The sequence below is a fragment of the Paramisgurnus dabryanus genome, chromosome 4, assembly GCF_030506205.2.
Source record: "Paramisgurnus dabryanus chromosome 4, PD_genome_1.1, whole genome shotgun sequence".
Classification (NCBI taxonomy): Eukaryota; Metazoa; Chordata; class Actinopteri; order Cypriniformes; family Cobitidae; genus Paramisgurnus; species Paramisgurnus dabryanus.
Window position 1 is genome coordinate 22945831 of NC_133340.1, and position 18241 is coordinate 22964071.

The following is an 18241-nucleotide window of genomic DNA, read 5'->3' on the forward strand; positions in this document are numbered from 1 at the left end:
TCTGTATTGATTCCAAACGTAGACATCACGCGTACGATTTCCAAGGCTATGGAGACGGCAACTTTTCAAAGCAAACAACTTAAAGTTACGATAAAAGAGATAAAGAGGTTTGTATTTACATCTTCTGGTCCAACATGAATCTAACTCTTTGCGGTGAGAAGTGAGGGTCAGTGGTTGATTCATCTCTCTCTGTGCTGGTGAGAGAGATAACATACCTGTTGCTCTGTACAGTAAAGGTCAAACACCACCCAAAATGACATGAAAATTAAAATGAGCCCATGTTTACTCACACTCAAGTTATCCTAGGTGTATATAACTTTTAGCCAAACACAGTTGGAGTTATTTTAAATTATACTGTATTTGGACTTTTTTAATGCCATTGGATAGTACCCCATTTTAAGGGTCCAAAAAGCACATTAATCGCTTCACCTCAGAATTTAATTAACATTTAATAACTGTGTGGATTAGTTTTTGAGGAAGGGATGCATTTTTAGAGCTTTAAAAAATGGGGCACTATCCAATGCCATTATAAAGGTTAAAAGAGCTAGGATATTATTTAAAGGGACAGTTCACCCAAAAATAAAAATTATGTCATCATTTACTCACTCTCATGTTGTTACAAACCTGCATAAATTTCTTTGTTCTGGTGAATACAATCGAACATATTTTGAAGAATGTTTGTAACCAAATCGATCATGAGCCCCATTCTCTTCCATAGTAGAAAAAAGAATACTATGGAAGTGCATGGGGCTCATGAACAGTTTGGTTAAAACCATTCCCTAAAATATCCTCTGTGTTTATCAGAACAAAGAAATGTATACAGGTTTGTAACATGAGAACAAGTACATTTTGAAAGAAGTTTTTGGGTGATCCCTTTAATATAACTACGTGTGATGGTGCCCAATTTTAAAACTCCAAAATCCCATCCATCCATTAAAAACCATCACTTCACCCATTTAATAACTGTATAAATTAGTGTTTGATGGATGGATCCATTTTTAAAGCTTTGAAATGGGGCACTATCCAATGCCATTATAAAGCTTGAAAGGTCAGGATATGATTTATTTAAAGGGATAGTTCACCTAAAAATAATAATTCTGTCATTATTTATTTGCTCTCATGTTGTTACAAACCTGTATAAATTTCTTTGTTCTGGTGAATACAATGGAAAATATTTTGAAGAATGTTTGTAACAAAACCGATCATGAGCCCATTCACTTCTATAGTAGGAAAAAGAATACTATGGAAGTGAATGGGGCTCATGAACATTACTCAAAATATCTTCCTTCGTGTTCATCAGAACAAAGAAATTTATACAGGTTTGTAACAACATGAAAGCGAGTAAATGATGAAAGAATTGTCATTTTTGGGTGAACTCTCCCTTTAATATAACTCTGTGTGATGGTGCCCAATTTTAAAGCACCAAAAATCCATCCATCCATCAAAAACCATCAATTCACCAATTTAATAACTGTATAAATTAGTGTTTGATGGATGGATGCATTTTTAGATCTTGAAAAATGGGGCACTATCCAATGCCATTATAAAGCTTGAAAGGTCAGGATATGATTTATTTAAAGGGATAGTTCACCTAAAAATAAAAATTCTGTCATCATTTACTCGCTCTCATGTTGTTACAAACCTGTATACATTTCTTTTTTCTGATGAACACGATGGAAGATATTTTGAAGAATGTTTGTAACCAAACCAATCATGAGCCCATTTCACTTTCATAGTAGGAAAAAAGAATACTATGGAAGTGAATGGGGCTCACAAAGGGTTTGATTACAAAAATTCCTCATAATATCTTCCTTCATGTTTTTCAGAACAAAGACATTTAAACAGGTTTGTAACAACATGAGAGAGAGTAAATGATGAAAGAATTGTCATTTTTGGGTGAACCATCCCTTTAATTTAACTCTGTGATGGTGCCCAATTTTAAAGCTCCAAAAACCAATCCACCCATCAAAAACCATCACTTCACCCATTTAATAACTGTTTAAATAATTAGTGTTTGATGGATGCATTTTTAAGCTTTAAATCCAATGCCATTATAAAGCTTGAAAGAGCCAGGATATTATTTAATATAACTCTGACTGTGTTTGGCTAAAATAAGGAAGTCATACACACCTAGGATGATGTTAGAGAGAGTAAAACAGCTAAATAAATTATTTTCGGCTGAATTATTCCTTGAACCGTGCTTTCTCCGTTTTGGACTGCACTTCATTCGGTTCTTAGGCTTCTCTGTTTTAGTTGATCAGAGATGAGAAAGTAACGACAAGACGATAAATGTCATATTTGGGTGGGTTTCACCCAGTGGTGGGTATAGATTTTGAGTGAATCTCACCGAAATGTGCCATGGTCCCATCCCTTACTACAATTAAACCCATGGTGTATTACTATAGTTGGTTACGTTTCGTGAGGGATTTCACACTTAAATGTCATTACTGTACTGTTTTCAGAATTACAGTCCTTCATAATGTCAAGTTATTTAAATACTGCCATGACGCTTACATTATTTACAGTCAGTTTTGGAAAATTTTGAGATATGATGTACAGTAATTGTATTATTTACATAAAATGTAATTGTCATTTTGGGCATGCTCACAATATTTTGGTGAGATTCACTCGTGTTCTGAATTGCCTGAGAGATTATACAGTAACGGCAGCTGTTTGTAATGTTGTGTATTTGCAACTTAAACCTTTATTTCAGAGCGTGAGGATAAAATAATGAAAATAACAACACTAGCATCCTGCGAAACACTTTCTCCAACGTATACCGAAAGCACGAAAAAGGAACGAGACCCTTCGACACCTCCGAAGGAGAATGTGTGCGTTAAATAAAAAACATTTGAGCCTCACTGGAACTGAACTAGTGCTGCTTCTAATAACCCTAACTACATGTCTGTCTGTCCGTCCGTCCATCCATCTGTCCGTCTGACAGAGGAGATCCACACACATAAGGCAACATTTTTGGTTTGTTCCCCATTACGGCTCTTATAAGCAAGTGCAAAAAAAAAATCAGGTCATCGACAATACTGATCATATTCCCCCCAAAACACTGTCCATGGTCTGTAAACAACAAGCTGAAAGTGTACAAGACTTTTTAATGTGGGTTGACTAGCTTAAGTCTCACCCTGTGCAAAACCCCTTTTTAAGTCCCACATCAACAAATTGAACCAAAAAACAAACAGAAAGCAACAAAACCGACTCCCTATGTCTATCAGTATTGAATCGAAGGGAATATGAGGGGTGGGCTCTTTCTAGCATGGCTACGGTGGTTTCCTCCACCGGCCTCAGGTGAATGACGGCGTTATTTCGTGACATCACTCCCGTCCGCTAGCCGAATAAGAGAATTGTGGGAAATGTGGTCGCCTTTCTTCCGAGTCCATCCCGTCCTCATCATCTGCAGGAGAGAAGGGAAAACGACGTTACCTTATCTGCAAGACTACTGAATGAATTTTCCATTCATTCTGAATGAAAAAATTATTTCCTAAGTGGCAATAAGTGGCAGAGAGATTTTCACAACAATAAGCTCAGTACAATGAGGAAACAAGCGCCTCTTGTATTGTGTTTGGCACTGAGCTGAATGCAACTTCCTCTTCCTGTGCCATGAGGAAGCGGTCAACAGGAAAAGCGAGAGAGGAAGCGGTGCACTCACACTTCTCTGGTGGTGTGATGGTGATGGTCTGTGCTGTGAACTCCTCATCAAAATATCTGGTGTCAGTTTCAGATGACACTTGTGGCATGAAGGGAGGAACCAGCTGACAAGAGAGAAAGAGTGAAAGAATTATATTAACATCACCTCTTTTTCAAGAGAACTGCAAAGCAATGTAAAGATCAATCTTCGAATAAATTTATTCAAATCCTGTATACAGCAAAAATATAATACAGTATTTATGTATTAATGTTTGCAGGTGTATATGGATGAAAATGTTAAAGGCATGCATAACTAACCGAACGTATGCATGCGACCCTAACCGTACTAATGGATAAAAACATAAAACGCATGCATAACCATCAGAAAGTACGCATAGGACCCTAACCTTAAAACACAGGAATAACCAACCAATTGTACCCGACGCATGCATTGAGGTGGATGAACACATGCTTAACCAACAAAGGTATTCATGCGACCCCAACCGTACTAATGGATGAAAAAATATAACGCATGCATAACCATCCGAACGAACGCATACAACCCTAACTGTAAAACGCAGACATAACCAACAAAATGTAACGATCATACACATGCAGCTCTAACTGTACTAATGCATGAAAACGTAAATCGCACGCATAACCATCCAAACATATGCATGCGACCCTAACCATACTAATGGATGAAAATGTAAAACACATGCATAACCAACAAACATTTGCATGCAGCCCTAACAGTACTAATGCATAAAAACGTAAATCGCATGCATAACCATCCAAAAGTACGCATACGACCCTAACCGTAAAACACAGGCATAACCAACTGATTGTACCGAACGTATGTATTGAAATGGATGAACACATGCATAAACAACGAAGGTACGCATGCGACCCTAATCGACTAATGGATGAAAATGTAGAACACATGCATAACCAACAAACATATGCAGCAGCCCTAACCGCACTAATGCATAAAAACTTAAAACACATGCATAACTATCACATGCGACCCTAACTGCACTTCTGCATGAAAATGTAAAATGCATGCATAACTATCACATGCGACCCTAACTGCACTTATGCATGAAAATGTAAAATGCATGCATAACTATCCAAACGTATGCATGCGACCCTAACTGCACTAATGCATGCAAACATAAAACGCATGCATAACTATCCATGCGACCCTAATATGCATGCATAACTATCACATGCGACCCTAACCGCACTGATGCATGAAAACATAAAACACATGCATAACTATCACATGCGACCCTAACTGCACTTATGCATGAAAATGTAAAATGCATGCATAACTATCCAAACGTACGCATGCGACCCTAACTGCACTAATGCATGCAAACATAAAACGCATGCATAACTATCCATGCGACCCTAATATGCATGCATAACTATCACATGCGACCCTAACCGCACTAATGCATGAAAACATAAAACACATGCATAACTATCCATGCGACCCTAACCGCACTAATGCATGAAACATAAAACGCATGCATAACTATCCATGCGACCCTAATAAGCATGCAAAACTATCACATGCGACCCTAACCCTACTAATGCATGAAAACAAAACGCATGCATAACTATCCATGTGACCCTAATACGCATGCATAACTATCACATGCGACCCTAACCGCACTAATGCATGAAAACAAAACGCATGCATAACTATCCATGCGACCTTAACCGCACTAATGCATGACAACATAAAACGCATGCATAACTATCCATGCGACCTTAACCGCACTAATGCATGAAAACATAAAACGCATGTATAACTATCACATGCGACCCTAACCGCACTAATGCATGAAAACATAAAACGCATGCATAACTATCCATGCGACCCTAATACGCATGCATAACTATCACATGCAACTAGAGATGTTCCGATACCATTTTTCTCTTCCCGATACCGATTCCGATACCTGGGCTCAGGGTATCGGCCGATACCGAGTACCGATCCGATACCTGCATGTGTATCTGTATAATATACAGCTGTACATACTACTAGCCCTGTATGAATGGATATAACTGTTTTATGGTGTGCTTCAGACTTATTCCTTTATAAAACATGAACAAATACATACAGTGAACCACAGTATTTTTATTATCTGAAAGACATTTGACATTAATATTTATTTTTCCTATGAGAAAATCAGCCACAAATCGAACACTGTAAACTGAAAGGGTATTTTAGTTTTAGGAATAATTGGAAAAAATCTGCGGAATTCTGCAGGATGGTTTTAAATTAAATTATTTAAGCTATTAAATATTACAAAATTGCATCTAAAATAATTACTTTTTAAAGGCTTACAATTAAAATGAATACACCAAACCAATGAGTCCTCTGAATTAAACTGGACCAACATGAACCAGATAATGTGCATGTCAAGATAGAATTCTAGTTTGTAGCCTATATAAATTGACATATATTATTGTTAATATATATTATAGCAGAATAAAAAGCTTGTGTTAATACGTTCTCATTATGAATTAAGCACGTATGAAGATAATTTCATCATTTTGACAACGCAATGTAAACTTTATATTAAACATAACAAGAGCATTCGTCTTGTAAACTGATTTGAAATGATGATGTGCTGACTGTCGCGTCACATAGACGACAGAGACAAGTAAGATCTGCGGTGAAACTCAGTGGTAAGTTTTATTTCATCTCATATATCAAACGGTTCATGCTCTTATCATTAAAAACAATCACAGCAAACAGCACACGCAGGGTTTATGTACTTATCAATGCTGCTCACAAACGCGCGGGGCTATGTATGTTTGCTTGTTGTCAATGACGGGACTGGTCACAAACACGCTCAAGCGCGGGGTATGTGTGCTTGTCAATCACGGGCATTAAATCCATCGAGTTCTCCGCGGAAATCTGCGGGCGCGGATTCCGTTGAGACATGTCGATGTTTTATTAGTCTGAAATACTAACAAACAGCGGACATACGGCTGCATGCTTTCATTCCTTCGCCGCTCTAAGTAAACAATGGTTGCGTCACGCATGAGGTAACTTCCTGGTGTTTGCATTCAGAGCAGCGAAGAAGAAATGAGTTTCGCTTTGCAGTGTTAGCTTTAGTGTAAGCTATAACGGGCATAACTACGTTTATTAAGAAAATGGTATCGGATCGGTACATGGGGTCAAGTACTCGCCGATTCCGATGCCAGAATTTTTTGTGGTATCGGCCGTATTTCCGATACTGGTATCGGAATCGGAACAACTCTACATGCAACCTTAACTGCACTAAGGCATGAAAACATAATGAGCATGCATAACTATCCAAACGACCCTAATAAGCATGCATAACTATCCAAACGTACGCATGCGACCCTAACCTTACTAATGCACGAAAACTTAAAATGCATGCATAACTATCCAAATGTAAGCATGCGACCTAACCGGACTAATGCATGAAAACTTAAAACACATGCATAACTATCCATGCGACCCTAATACACATGCTTAACTATCACATGCGACCCTAACCGCACTAATGCTTGAAAACTTAAAACACATGCATAACTATCCAAATGTACACATCCGACACTAACCGTACTAATGTCTAAAAACTGAAAAGTGTTTATATAACTACATAAATGTTCACATGTAACCATATCTACACTAATTTTAACAAAATGTATACACGTGTATAAGTATAACATAAATAAACTCTAAGAACACACTGAAAAGGAATTAAAAATAACAATAAATAGAAAATGTAATGATTTTGGAAACATATTAACAGAAATGTATTCATGCGTATTCTTAGCTGCTGTTGTTAGTTGTACCTTTTTGTCATAGACATCTTGCCAGTCCACCGCATTGAAGAAACTGTGTCCCATGATGTCTTTAGCATCATCCGGACCGCCCCCGAGCCTTCAGAGAGCAAATTGACAGTTTAACATTTAGCAGGTCTCATATTTCATTATATTAAAATGATTGAATCTAGTTTAATTCAATTCTGTCAATTACTCACCTTAATTCAATAATGTCAGAATTACAATTTTTGGGTGAAATTTTGTTAGATTGTCAGAAATCCTTACTAACGCGCGCGCACACACACACACACCCAAACACACACACACACCTCTTGTTGGGGTCTTTGATAAGTAATCCGGACAGTAATGACTTGGCATCGGCAGAGAGGGTTCTGGGAAATTTGATCTCTTCCATCAAAATCAACTCAAACAGCTTCTCGTGGTCCTGAAGAAAGAGATGTGAAGATTAACAGCTAATCAAGACAGAACAAATTACTCATGCATCACACAAGAAATGTCAATATATCAATAATATTACTTTTGCAATAGTGTCCATACCTGATTATAAAAGGGAAGGCGTCCACACATCATCTCGTACATAACAACACCCAAACCCCACCAGTCCACTGCTCTCCCATAGTCATTGTCCTCCAATACCTGGTCAACAATCAATCAGTCACATTATTCTCCAAAACCTGATCAATAATCGGTCACATTATTCTCCAAAACCTGATCAATAATCAGTCACAATATTTTCCAAAACCTGATCAATAATCGGTAACATTATTCTCCAAAACCTGATCAATAATCGGTCACATTATTCTCCAAAACCTGATCAATAATCAGTCACAATATTTTCTAAAACCTGATCAATTATCGGTCACATTATTTGCCAAAATCCAATCAATAATCGGTCACATTATTTGTCAAAATCCGATCAATAATCGGTCACATTATTCTCCAAAACCTGATCAACAATTGGTTACATCATCCTACAAAATCCGATCAATAATCGGCCACATTATTTTCTAAATTTGATCAATAATCGGTCATAGTATTCTCCAAAACCTGATCAATAATCAGTTAATTGTTTTCAAAAATCTGATCAATAGTCAGTCAAATTTTCCAATATCTGGCAATAATTAGTCACATGATTCTTCAATATCTGATCAATGGTAATGACCGATATATCCCTGAATAGAATCACAGATATGTTTAAGGAATAAGCAAACATTGTATCGGCACAAAAATATATCAAGACAAGATTTCCCTAATCGATACCTCAATCAACAATCAGTCATATTCTTCATTATCTGATCAATAAGTCATATTATTCTCTCTATACCTGGTCAATAATCGGTCACATTATTTTTCAAAATCCGATCAACAATCGGTCACATTATTCTCCAAAACCTGATCAATAACCAGTCACATTATTCTCCAAAATCCAATCAATAATCGGCCACATTATTCTCCAAAATCCGATCAATAATCGGCCACATTATTCTCCAAAATCCGATCAATAATCGGCCCCATTATTCTCCAAAATCCGATCAATAATCGGTCACATTATTTGCCAAATTCCGGTCAATAATCGGTCACATTTTTCGCCAAAATCCGATCAATAATCAGTCACATTATTCGCCAAAATCCGATCAATAATCGGCCACATTATTTTCAAAATGCGATCAATAATCGGTCACATTATTTTTCAAAATCCGATCAATAATCGGTCACATTATTCTCCAAATTCCGATCAATAATCGGCCACATTATTTTTCAGTATTCTTCAAAACCTGACTGATAATTATTCTTTTAAAACTTGGTCAATTATCAAATATGTACATTATTGCTTGATCAATTATCAGTCCTATTATTCTCGAAATAATGAAACAGTCAATCAGCCAAATATCCAATAAAAATGTAATTATACTCCAAACCCTGATTATAGTTATTTGATCATTTTAACATCCTGAATGATAAATAAATCAAATAATGGGATGTGGATATACGACTCATCAAACCAGTAAGATGACATCATAGAGTTTTGATCATCATGACATCACAGTTACAGCACATATACACAATACCATCAATTATTATATATGATACAAATTTGATATTGTCATTAAAATGGAACCTCTTTAATATCAACAAAAATGGTTTGGAAATGATGACAGCGGGTACGTTTCTATTTATACCACAAGCTCCTCATTCATGTCTACACATCGCAGTGTGTGGCTATTTTTATACAAACATTAAAAAGGCACTGATGAAATGTTCCCTGTTCATACTAAACTCTCTCCAAGCATGATGTAATAAAGTAGTCATTACAAAAATGACATTTATTCTGGATCGACCGAAGAAGTGTTTTGTGTCCTGTACCTCAGGCGCCAAATATTCTGGTGTCCCGCAGAATGTTTTCATAGTGGCGGCGTCCGTAATGCCCTCCTTACACAGACCGAAATCTGTGATCTTTATGTGACCGTCCTTATCCAACATTAGGTTTTCCAGCTGTAAAGCACAGTTTTGTTTGGTTATATTGGCGATATTGCTTAAAAAAATGTGAAAATGTAATGTTTAATTACCTTTAGGTCACGGTAAACGATCTTTGCCGAGTGCAGGTAGTCTAACGCAGAAACTATTTCAGCGCCATAGAAGCGAGTTCTATCCTCCGAAAACACACGTTCCCTCGACAGATGAAAAAACAGCTGCAATAAAAAAGTGAGTATATTCAAAAGTTAGAAAGGAAATTTTATAGATAAAATTTAAAGCAAATTTAAGCAAATTAAGATTTTTACCTCTCCTCCATTTACGTATTCCATAACAAAACATAATCGATCCTTCGTCTGAAACGAATACTTCAGCGACTACAGGAAAAAATAATAACAATACATTTGTATATTTCTGTACTTCTTTATAGGTAACAGATGCAAAAAAAATCAATTTAAGAGTATTGATATATCATTACACTTACTGTTAAAAATGGATGTCTAGTGTTTTTCAAAACTCTGCTCTCTGTAAGTGTGTGAGCCACTTCATCCTAACCAAGAGAGAGAGAAAGTGTGAGAAATTTATGTAAAACAAATCTTTAACATATTTCTTTTGGGAATAGTGTCAGGTCTTGTACCTTAGCAATAATAACCTCCTTTTTCAGGATCTTCATTGCATAATACGTTCCACTGGCTTTCTCTCGCACCAAAATCACCTTCCCGAATGTGCCTTTACCCAATAACTTTAGATAGTCAAAGTCACTCATTGTCTGTTGAAGACAACATCAGAATGATCAGTATGTTTATTAAAAAGATCTACTCATTTATGTACAAGTTACCCACTACAAGTAGGATTCAAAACAGCAATTCAGCTTGCATTTGTATCCGGGTCACGGCACCACTTTTTTAAAAACAATTCAGTGCATCCTGCTGCGATTGGGATTCACATTCTCTTTATCTACCTTTCGTTTGTGATGACTGGTTGACGTGTCCATCTCTTCCTCGTTGACGTTTTCAACCTGAGAGATGGGGTTACACAAGATTCCCTCTTCTTCCTGTTTGGCGAGCTTGTCCGCCACCATCTGAATAGCCTCGACCCACTCATCCCTTGTTATCAAGACAAGACAAGCACAATAAGTACAAGGATCAATTTAACCTCACAAACTTTAAAGAATTCAAAATGTCTCATTAAACGTTGGACTATTTTTAACTTAAACACAAACCAGCTTAAACATATATCAGCTTTCTGATCAAAATACCTCTCATCGGGTGTGTCTACATGAAATGTGCGTTCAATCACAGTGGTCCACTGCAGGCATCTGATGATGAAGGTGTTGGGCTTCGGCCTCTCTGTCTTCATCAGCTGACACTCTGACGGAAATAAAACAAAAGTGGGAACTTTAAGGACTATGCTGTGAATAATGTGCACGGATAACCTAATACATTAATATTCTTTTCCAAACATTGCCACATAAATGCATGTATGCCGTTATGATGTCATTTTTAATATTTAAGTCAGACTGATGTTGATGATATCAGCAGCACCGTGACGTTAATATTTAATCAGTTTCCTTCGAATGCAATGAGTCATTGATCTGAAAAACAAATGCCTTATTTGGTACATAAAGTGTGATATCTATTCTCCTAGAAATAAAGTACTTTAAATACTTCAAAAATAATGGTGTTGGATAAAGTAAGAGACGCTCACTGGCCACAGAGAAGTTGTTGAGAGGATACGCCAAATCAGCATCCTGCGGCTTTTCTTTATATCCAATAAATGATCCATCCGTCTTTAACAGAAAGTACCGTGGTCTCCAGTTCTTAATGTATTCACCTGAAACACCATGATCAGACCAATCAAAACATGCGTGAGAAAGCATGCAAATTCATTTAAAACCTCTATTAACATGACGCCATACATGTAAAAATGGGTCATGGCGTGAAAATTTTTGTTTTTCCATGTTTAAGTGCTATAATTGGGTCAATGAGTAATTGACAGCACAATTACGTTTCAATTGCAACAAACCACCATCATTATGACCAGTGTTTACATTTCAGCAGCTCATTTGCATTTTAAAGGACACACCCAAAAATCGTTGCTCGCACCTACAACGTGGCAATTTAAACATGATGTAATAAATAATCTGTGGGGTATTTGAAGCTAAAACTTAACATATGTACTCTAGGGACACCAGAGACTTATTTTACATCTTTTAAAAAAATCGTATTATATGACCCCTTTAACAAGATAAAACCAAGCAGATGAAGAGCAGCTATATTTAAAGATTTCTATACAGTATTATTAAAAGTTTTATAGATTTCTTACCTCTCTTCTGAACCCAACCCTCTTTTACTACGTTCTGGTCATTCATGTTGGCTCTGAGGCTAGAGTTCAAAGGTCAGGGGGTCAAAGACTCCAGAGCTTTACTTCCTGCTTGTTGTTTTGTCCTCGTCTCTCGCACGTCTCACTCAGTTCTCCTCGTCTCTCACTTTCTCTGCCACGTTGTGATGTAACGTCTCAGCCTCTCTTCACTTTCACTCTCACGGGACCTTTCAAACACTCCGGTGGTGAGTCAGCCTGGACGGAAACAACAAACACGCACACACACATGGATCATTCACTTCCACTTCTCCCCCTTCGACCACCACACACACACACACACTTCCATGAGAAATAAAGTCATTGTTAGGAGCGGGGAAACATTTCCCACCCCTTCCCGTGGCCCTTCTCTTCCTCCCTCACGCTGGATGCTGTGACAGCACGGCTCTGAGACAACAAAGCGAGTCGTTTCACTGGGCCTCTTTGGAATCTGAGGCATTAGATCGTTCTAATCAGTCTCAGAACCAAGTAATCAAATAAGGATCCTTAAATTAAGCTCAGAATCAGAGAGTTTACTCTAAAATGAAACTTTTACATTTATATTGTTCAACCCCGATGTCTTTTCAATGTTGCTTCCCCTCTTTGTTTACAATGGGAATTGATGGTGACCACCTCTTCTCAAGCTTTTAACGACGCAAAAGTGTTATAATGTAACTCCACATGACTTGTGACGTACATTTCAAGTGTCCTGACGAATGGGTTTTGTAATTCACAAACTAAAACATCAAGCAAACAGCGCAGTTAACCGTTCTACCCCAGTGCTGTAGATGTCGCTGTTGTTTTAGTTGTTATGCATTATTTGAACATAAGCATCCTAAACTGTGTCAACAACACAGGTCAAGACTTTCTACAAATAATGAATTATAAAAATGTATGAAGCTTGATGACAGGCCCCCGCAGAAAAGGCTAAACAATGATTTTAAAAATCTGCCTTTTGGTTCTGAGGAACAAAGGAAGCCATCAGGGGTTTGAACGACTTGACGGGGACAAATGACAAAATGTTAATTTTAGGGGAACTACACCTTTGAGTAAACTCAAAGGCATCATTTGAATCTAAAACTTAAACAACCTTTAAGATTGGAATCATAGTGGAATCAACAAAAGAATCACAATCACTTTCAAATAATATCAGTATCAACCTTTCAAGAATCAGTTTTGAATCATCTTAGAATCAAGCTTGAGAATCACAGTGGAATCAACAACAGAATCATAATGAACTTCTGAATTATATCGGAATTAATCTTTCAAGAATCAGTTTTGAATCCCCTTAGAATCAAGCTTGAGAATCACCACAGAATCAACAACTGAATCACAATCAACGTTTGAATCATATCGGAATCAATCTGTCAAGAATCAGTTTTGAATCATCTTAGAATCAAGCTTGAGAATCACTGTGGAATCAACAACAGAATCATAATCGACGTTTGAATCACATTGGAATCAATCTGTCAAGAATCAGTTTTGAATCACTTTAGAATCAAGCTTGAGAATCACTTTAGAATCAAAAACAGAATCATAATCAACTTTGGAATCATATCAGAATCAACCTTTCAAGTATCAGTTTTGAATCCCTTTAGAATCAAGCTTGAGAATCACTGTGGAATCAACAACAGAATCATAATCAACGTTTGAAACACATTAGAATAAATCTCTCAAGAATCAGTTTTGAATCACTTTAGAATCAAGCTTGAGAATCACCATAGAATCAACAACAGAATCACAATTAACTTTGGAATCATATCTGAATATCCTTTCATGAATCAGTTTTGAATCATCTTAGAATCAACAACAGAATCACAATCAACTTTTGAATCATACCAGAATCAACCTTTCAAGAATCAGTTTTAAATCCCTTTAGAATCAACAACAGAATTATAATCAACTTTGGAATCATTTCGGAATCAACCTTTCAAGAATCAGTTTTGAATCACTTTAGAATCAAGTTTGAGAATCACCATAGAATCAACAACAGAATCACAATCAACTTTTGAATCATATAGAATCAACCTTTCAAGAATCAGTTTTGAATCCCTTTAGAATCAACAACAGAATTATAATCAACTGTTGAATCATTTTAGAATCAATCCTGAGAATCACTGGCTATGTTTGCATGCACAAAATTTGTTAATCCGACTGAATTTAATCCGATTGAAGGTTATGACAATACAGTTTACATGCACCCTAATAATTGCAATCTGATTAGAATGTTTGTTTACATGTACATTCTATATGATGTGAACCACAAGCGCAAAGCCAGGGTTGCCAGATTCGCGTATTAAAATCATCTCAAAGGACATTTAAAACTAGCCCAAAAGCATCCTAGTGACTATTCACAGCCCAAATACCAATAACTAATCAACAAAATCCTTTCATCTTTAACTCGCAGAAAAAAAATGGTGGAAACAGTTTAAACAGTAGCCAAAATTTGAACTCGAAAAAAGCAGAGGACTTGGCAACGGCACGCTGTGAACAGCATCTCTTGTCGAGTTCACGCTTTATCTCTGGATTAAAGTCAAAGCTGAGTTGGAGAAAGTTGTTCTTAAGGAGTTTTCAGATATACGTAACACAACTGAAAGGCACAACGCTATTTTATTGCTTTATGTAGCCTAATGTTATAAAGTTCATATGAACACTGCAAAATGTGCGTGACCCCATTACTATAATAATGCATGTTGCCACTGCCTTGCTATTGCATGTTCCTGTGACGAGAATTGTTATACGTAAATATAAGATGTGAACTTGAGCACAATTGTTTTGCGCATGTGCACAATGTATTTTTGCATCCAATTGAAAAATACAACGATTCATGCGTTTACATGCTGCTGATCGGATTACAGATCGGATTACATCACCCCTTTCAATATACCAGCGAAATTTGCATCCGATCGACCTCAATCGTATTGATAAAGGTGTTTACATCAAGGCTTTTTAATACGATTGAGCCATCAATACGATTACAAACGGATTATTTGGGTGGCACGTAAACGTACCTACTGTAGAATCAACAACAGAATCTGTGTCAACATCTGAGTCATTGAATCAACATTAGAACCTCAGAACTGTCTTTGTGATTCTTTGCATGGTTAAATGCATAAAGTCAAATATTAAAGGAACAACTAGGCATCATCATGCACTTGTTATGTCATCCAAAACATCAAACACTCACTCAGCTCATCAATAAAGCAAATAGTTATCTATTAATCCATGTTAACTGGGACTAAACATGGTTATTTTTTACATATTAATGTAAAAATTTTAAAATGTTTAGCAATAGGCTGTAAGCTATATGCTTTCCATTGTAAGATGTTGCCATTGTCATTGTGGCACCCCCAAAATGAGGTGTGAGTCTGTGTAAACAACCTTATTATCATAACACACAATCACATATGCACTTCACAAGCTTATACAGTAAAACCTCTTTTATTATCCATCTAAAAAATTATTACTGATGTCTACAAAAACTCAAGCCATAGGCAATGTCAACAAAAACAATGGCGGACACGGTTGGGCATCCCTGCGCCCCGACATCTCCATCACAAACAAACACACACACAGACACACACACGGATCTGACAGCAATTAACAGGACGAGTTCACAATAAACACACAATGAAGCGGCGGCTTTTGTGTCCAAGGGCGTGTGGTGTCATATCGAGCTGCTGTTACATAATTCATCATCATAATAATAAATACAATACAACGGGCTAGCAGCTTGCGGGGGTCTGCATGTATAAAACATCAATGTGCACATACAGAGTGTGCATGCAAAACACGGCTGTATGATGACAATACAAACACACGCGAAATGCGTGCGCTCTCTCTTGTTTGCGCACGGAATGCGTAAAATGGTGGCCGTACATCAATAACATGCCGCTTGCATGCGTTTATTATTCTGAAATCGTTGTGAATATTTCATTACAGCTTCATACGTCCAGCAGCATCACGGGCAAGGCCGAGCGTCAGCATCCACGCCCGCCAGTGATGCTCAGGCGCGGATGCTGGCGCGCGGCCTTGCCTTGCCCGTGATGCTGCCGAGCAGAAACGACGCCGCGATGGTGGGAAAATAAACAACACGTACCTGGCAGACGATCCGCCAGACGGGATCGGTTTCACGCCAGCCCGGTAAGAGATAAACCCAAACCCGCACGCAGATGATGCTGCTGCTGCCGCCGCCGCCGGTCGGTTCATGAGGAAAACGGTGGCACGCGCGCCCGTGATGTATCCATCGTGTTTGTCCGGTCGCCGTTACTGCTGCGTTACCCCTGGTGAACCGAATGACCCTGGATGAATGGCGTAACCCGATGCAGAAAGCGCGGTGACGGCGCACCCCGTCTCCAACACGCGAATTTACCCGAATCCCACTACCGCCAGGGATCCGTGGTTAATATTCACGAGGCGAACTTCTCCATTGGATCAATATTAAAGAACGTCAGCAAGGAGCTAATTAATATTCAGAACCCAAGGCTATTTAATTCCATTCAAAGTTCGAAAACGTTAGAGGGAGGTTGTTAATATTCATAAGCCGACCGTCGTGTATTGGATGAATAGCAAGCAGCGTCAGTTCGAGCTAATTAATATTACCATGGAGGGCCTTTGCGGTAGTAGGATTGGTAAAGCTCCAGCCATTCAGAGGAAACCTCTCGACGTCACACCAGCGCCCGTTTTTACCGGACGCTCCCCCTTCTTCCTGGCTTTGTCGCTTTTGTTGGACTCGTTACAGTGTGTAAATGAATGAAAAGTGATAGAATTCCCAAAAAAACCCAAAGATAGACCTCCATTGAACATTCAGCTAATAAAACACTTAATTTGCAATAATAATTTATTAATTTAATTTAATAAATATGTCATTAATACACACACGCAAGCTACAGTGAATTTCCCCGTTTCTATCCTGGGACGATATTGTGGGGATATGAGGCCCTTTGTCTAATTTAATAAATACGTCCTGTCCCAGACAATAGAAGTCAGTCTGATGACAGAAAATAAGATTACTAAAAACAACCCACTTATTGCAGAGCCACAACCAAGGTATTAAAATGAAAAATAATTTCTATAAACATTACACACTGTACACCTTTTAAGTGCACGTGGTGGGCATAGTTTATTAGGATTTATCTTATACATTTGCCGGATGTCTCCCTCTTGCGTTCAACACTTGAAACTGGCGTCATGTTATGATGTGATGCTGTGCCCTCGATATCCTATGATCCTAAGACATGGATCATAACAATCTTTTGTGTATTCAGTCTAATTTTGGAAAATTATATTCTGTTGATGCGGATAGAAGGATTCTGGAACTCTTGTTTATTTACATTATACATTTTTATCAACTTTAAATGCATTAATTAACATTTAAACATTTCTTAAAATAAAAATGATGAAGATCTTATTCTGCTTGTTTTGAGATCATTTTGTTTCATTTTACAATGAACAAAATAATTAATTAACAAAATTAGCAGCAATTCATTACAAAATAAATCAGAAAATAAATCTGCAACAATATATGAATAAATTATACTAACACTGTGTTGAAGATATTCTGTTAACATCTGTTTATACCAGGATTAAATTGGATTTGAAGAGCACATATGCAAAACCTGCTAAATGCGTCTGACATGTTTTCTTGTAAATTGACTTTTTTGATCAGACTCTTAAGGGCGGTTTCCCAGACAGGGATTAGACTAGTCCTAGATTAAAATATATGTAAGAGCTGTCCAAACTGAAAACATCTTGCACTGACATATCTTAAAATACATCAGAGTCCTTTGTTTTGCCTCAAAATGCACACAAGTAATGTTTTTAGTAAGGTATGTTTGTTAAAACTAGTTACATTTGCTTATTAAACTAAGGCCTAGTTCTAGCTTCAACTAATCCCTGTTTGGGAAAACCATCTATTTATGAATTCTGCCTGCAA

The 18241-nt window shown here is 37.3% G+C and overlaps 1 protein-coding gene across 1 annotated transcript; it reads right to left on the bottom strand.

The window, feature by feature from the left end:
• Positions 1-1852: 1852 nt before the first annotated feature.
• Positions 1853-16722, bottom strand: akt3b (v-akt murine thymoma viral oncogene homolog 3b). Its single transcript, XM_065295228.2, has 15 exons — positions 16406-16722; positions 12274-12525; positions 11656-11781; positions 11207-11318; positions 10910-11054; positions 10586-10717; positions 10433-10498; positions 10257-10325; positions 10044-10166; positions 9841-9969; positions 8014-8112; positions 7785-7900; positions 7486-7573; positions 3662-3764; positions 1853-3406 (listed from the first exon to the last, which is right to left on the bottom strand). Exons 2-15 carry the CDS (start codon positions 12317-12319, stop codon positions 3327-3329), a joined length of 1434 nt encoding a protein of 477 aa, XP_065151300.1. The 5' UTR covers positions 12320-12525; positions 16406-16722; the 3' UTR covers positions 1853-3326.
• Between the last annotated feature and the right edge of the window lie 1519 nt (positions 16723-18241).

Bases quoted from the DNA above. Each gene is read 5' to 3' on its own strand.
- akt3b (XM_065295228.2), bottom strand. From the start codon at position 12,319: ATGAATGACCAGAACGTAGTAAAAGAGGGTTGGGTTCAGAAGAGAG. The intron at 9,970-10,043 runs GTAATTAAACAT...TGTGCTTTACAG, and splicing joins TCGTTTACCGTGACCTAAAG to CTGGAAAACCTAATGTTGGA. The intron at 3,407-3,661 runs GTGAGTGCACCG...TCTCTCCTGCAG, and splicing joins CATCACACCACCAGAGAAGT to ATGATGAGGACGGGATGGAC.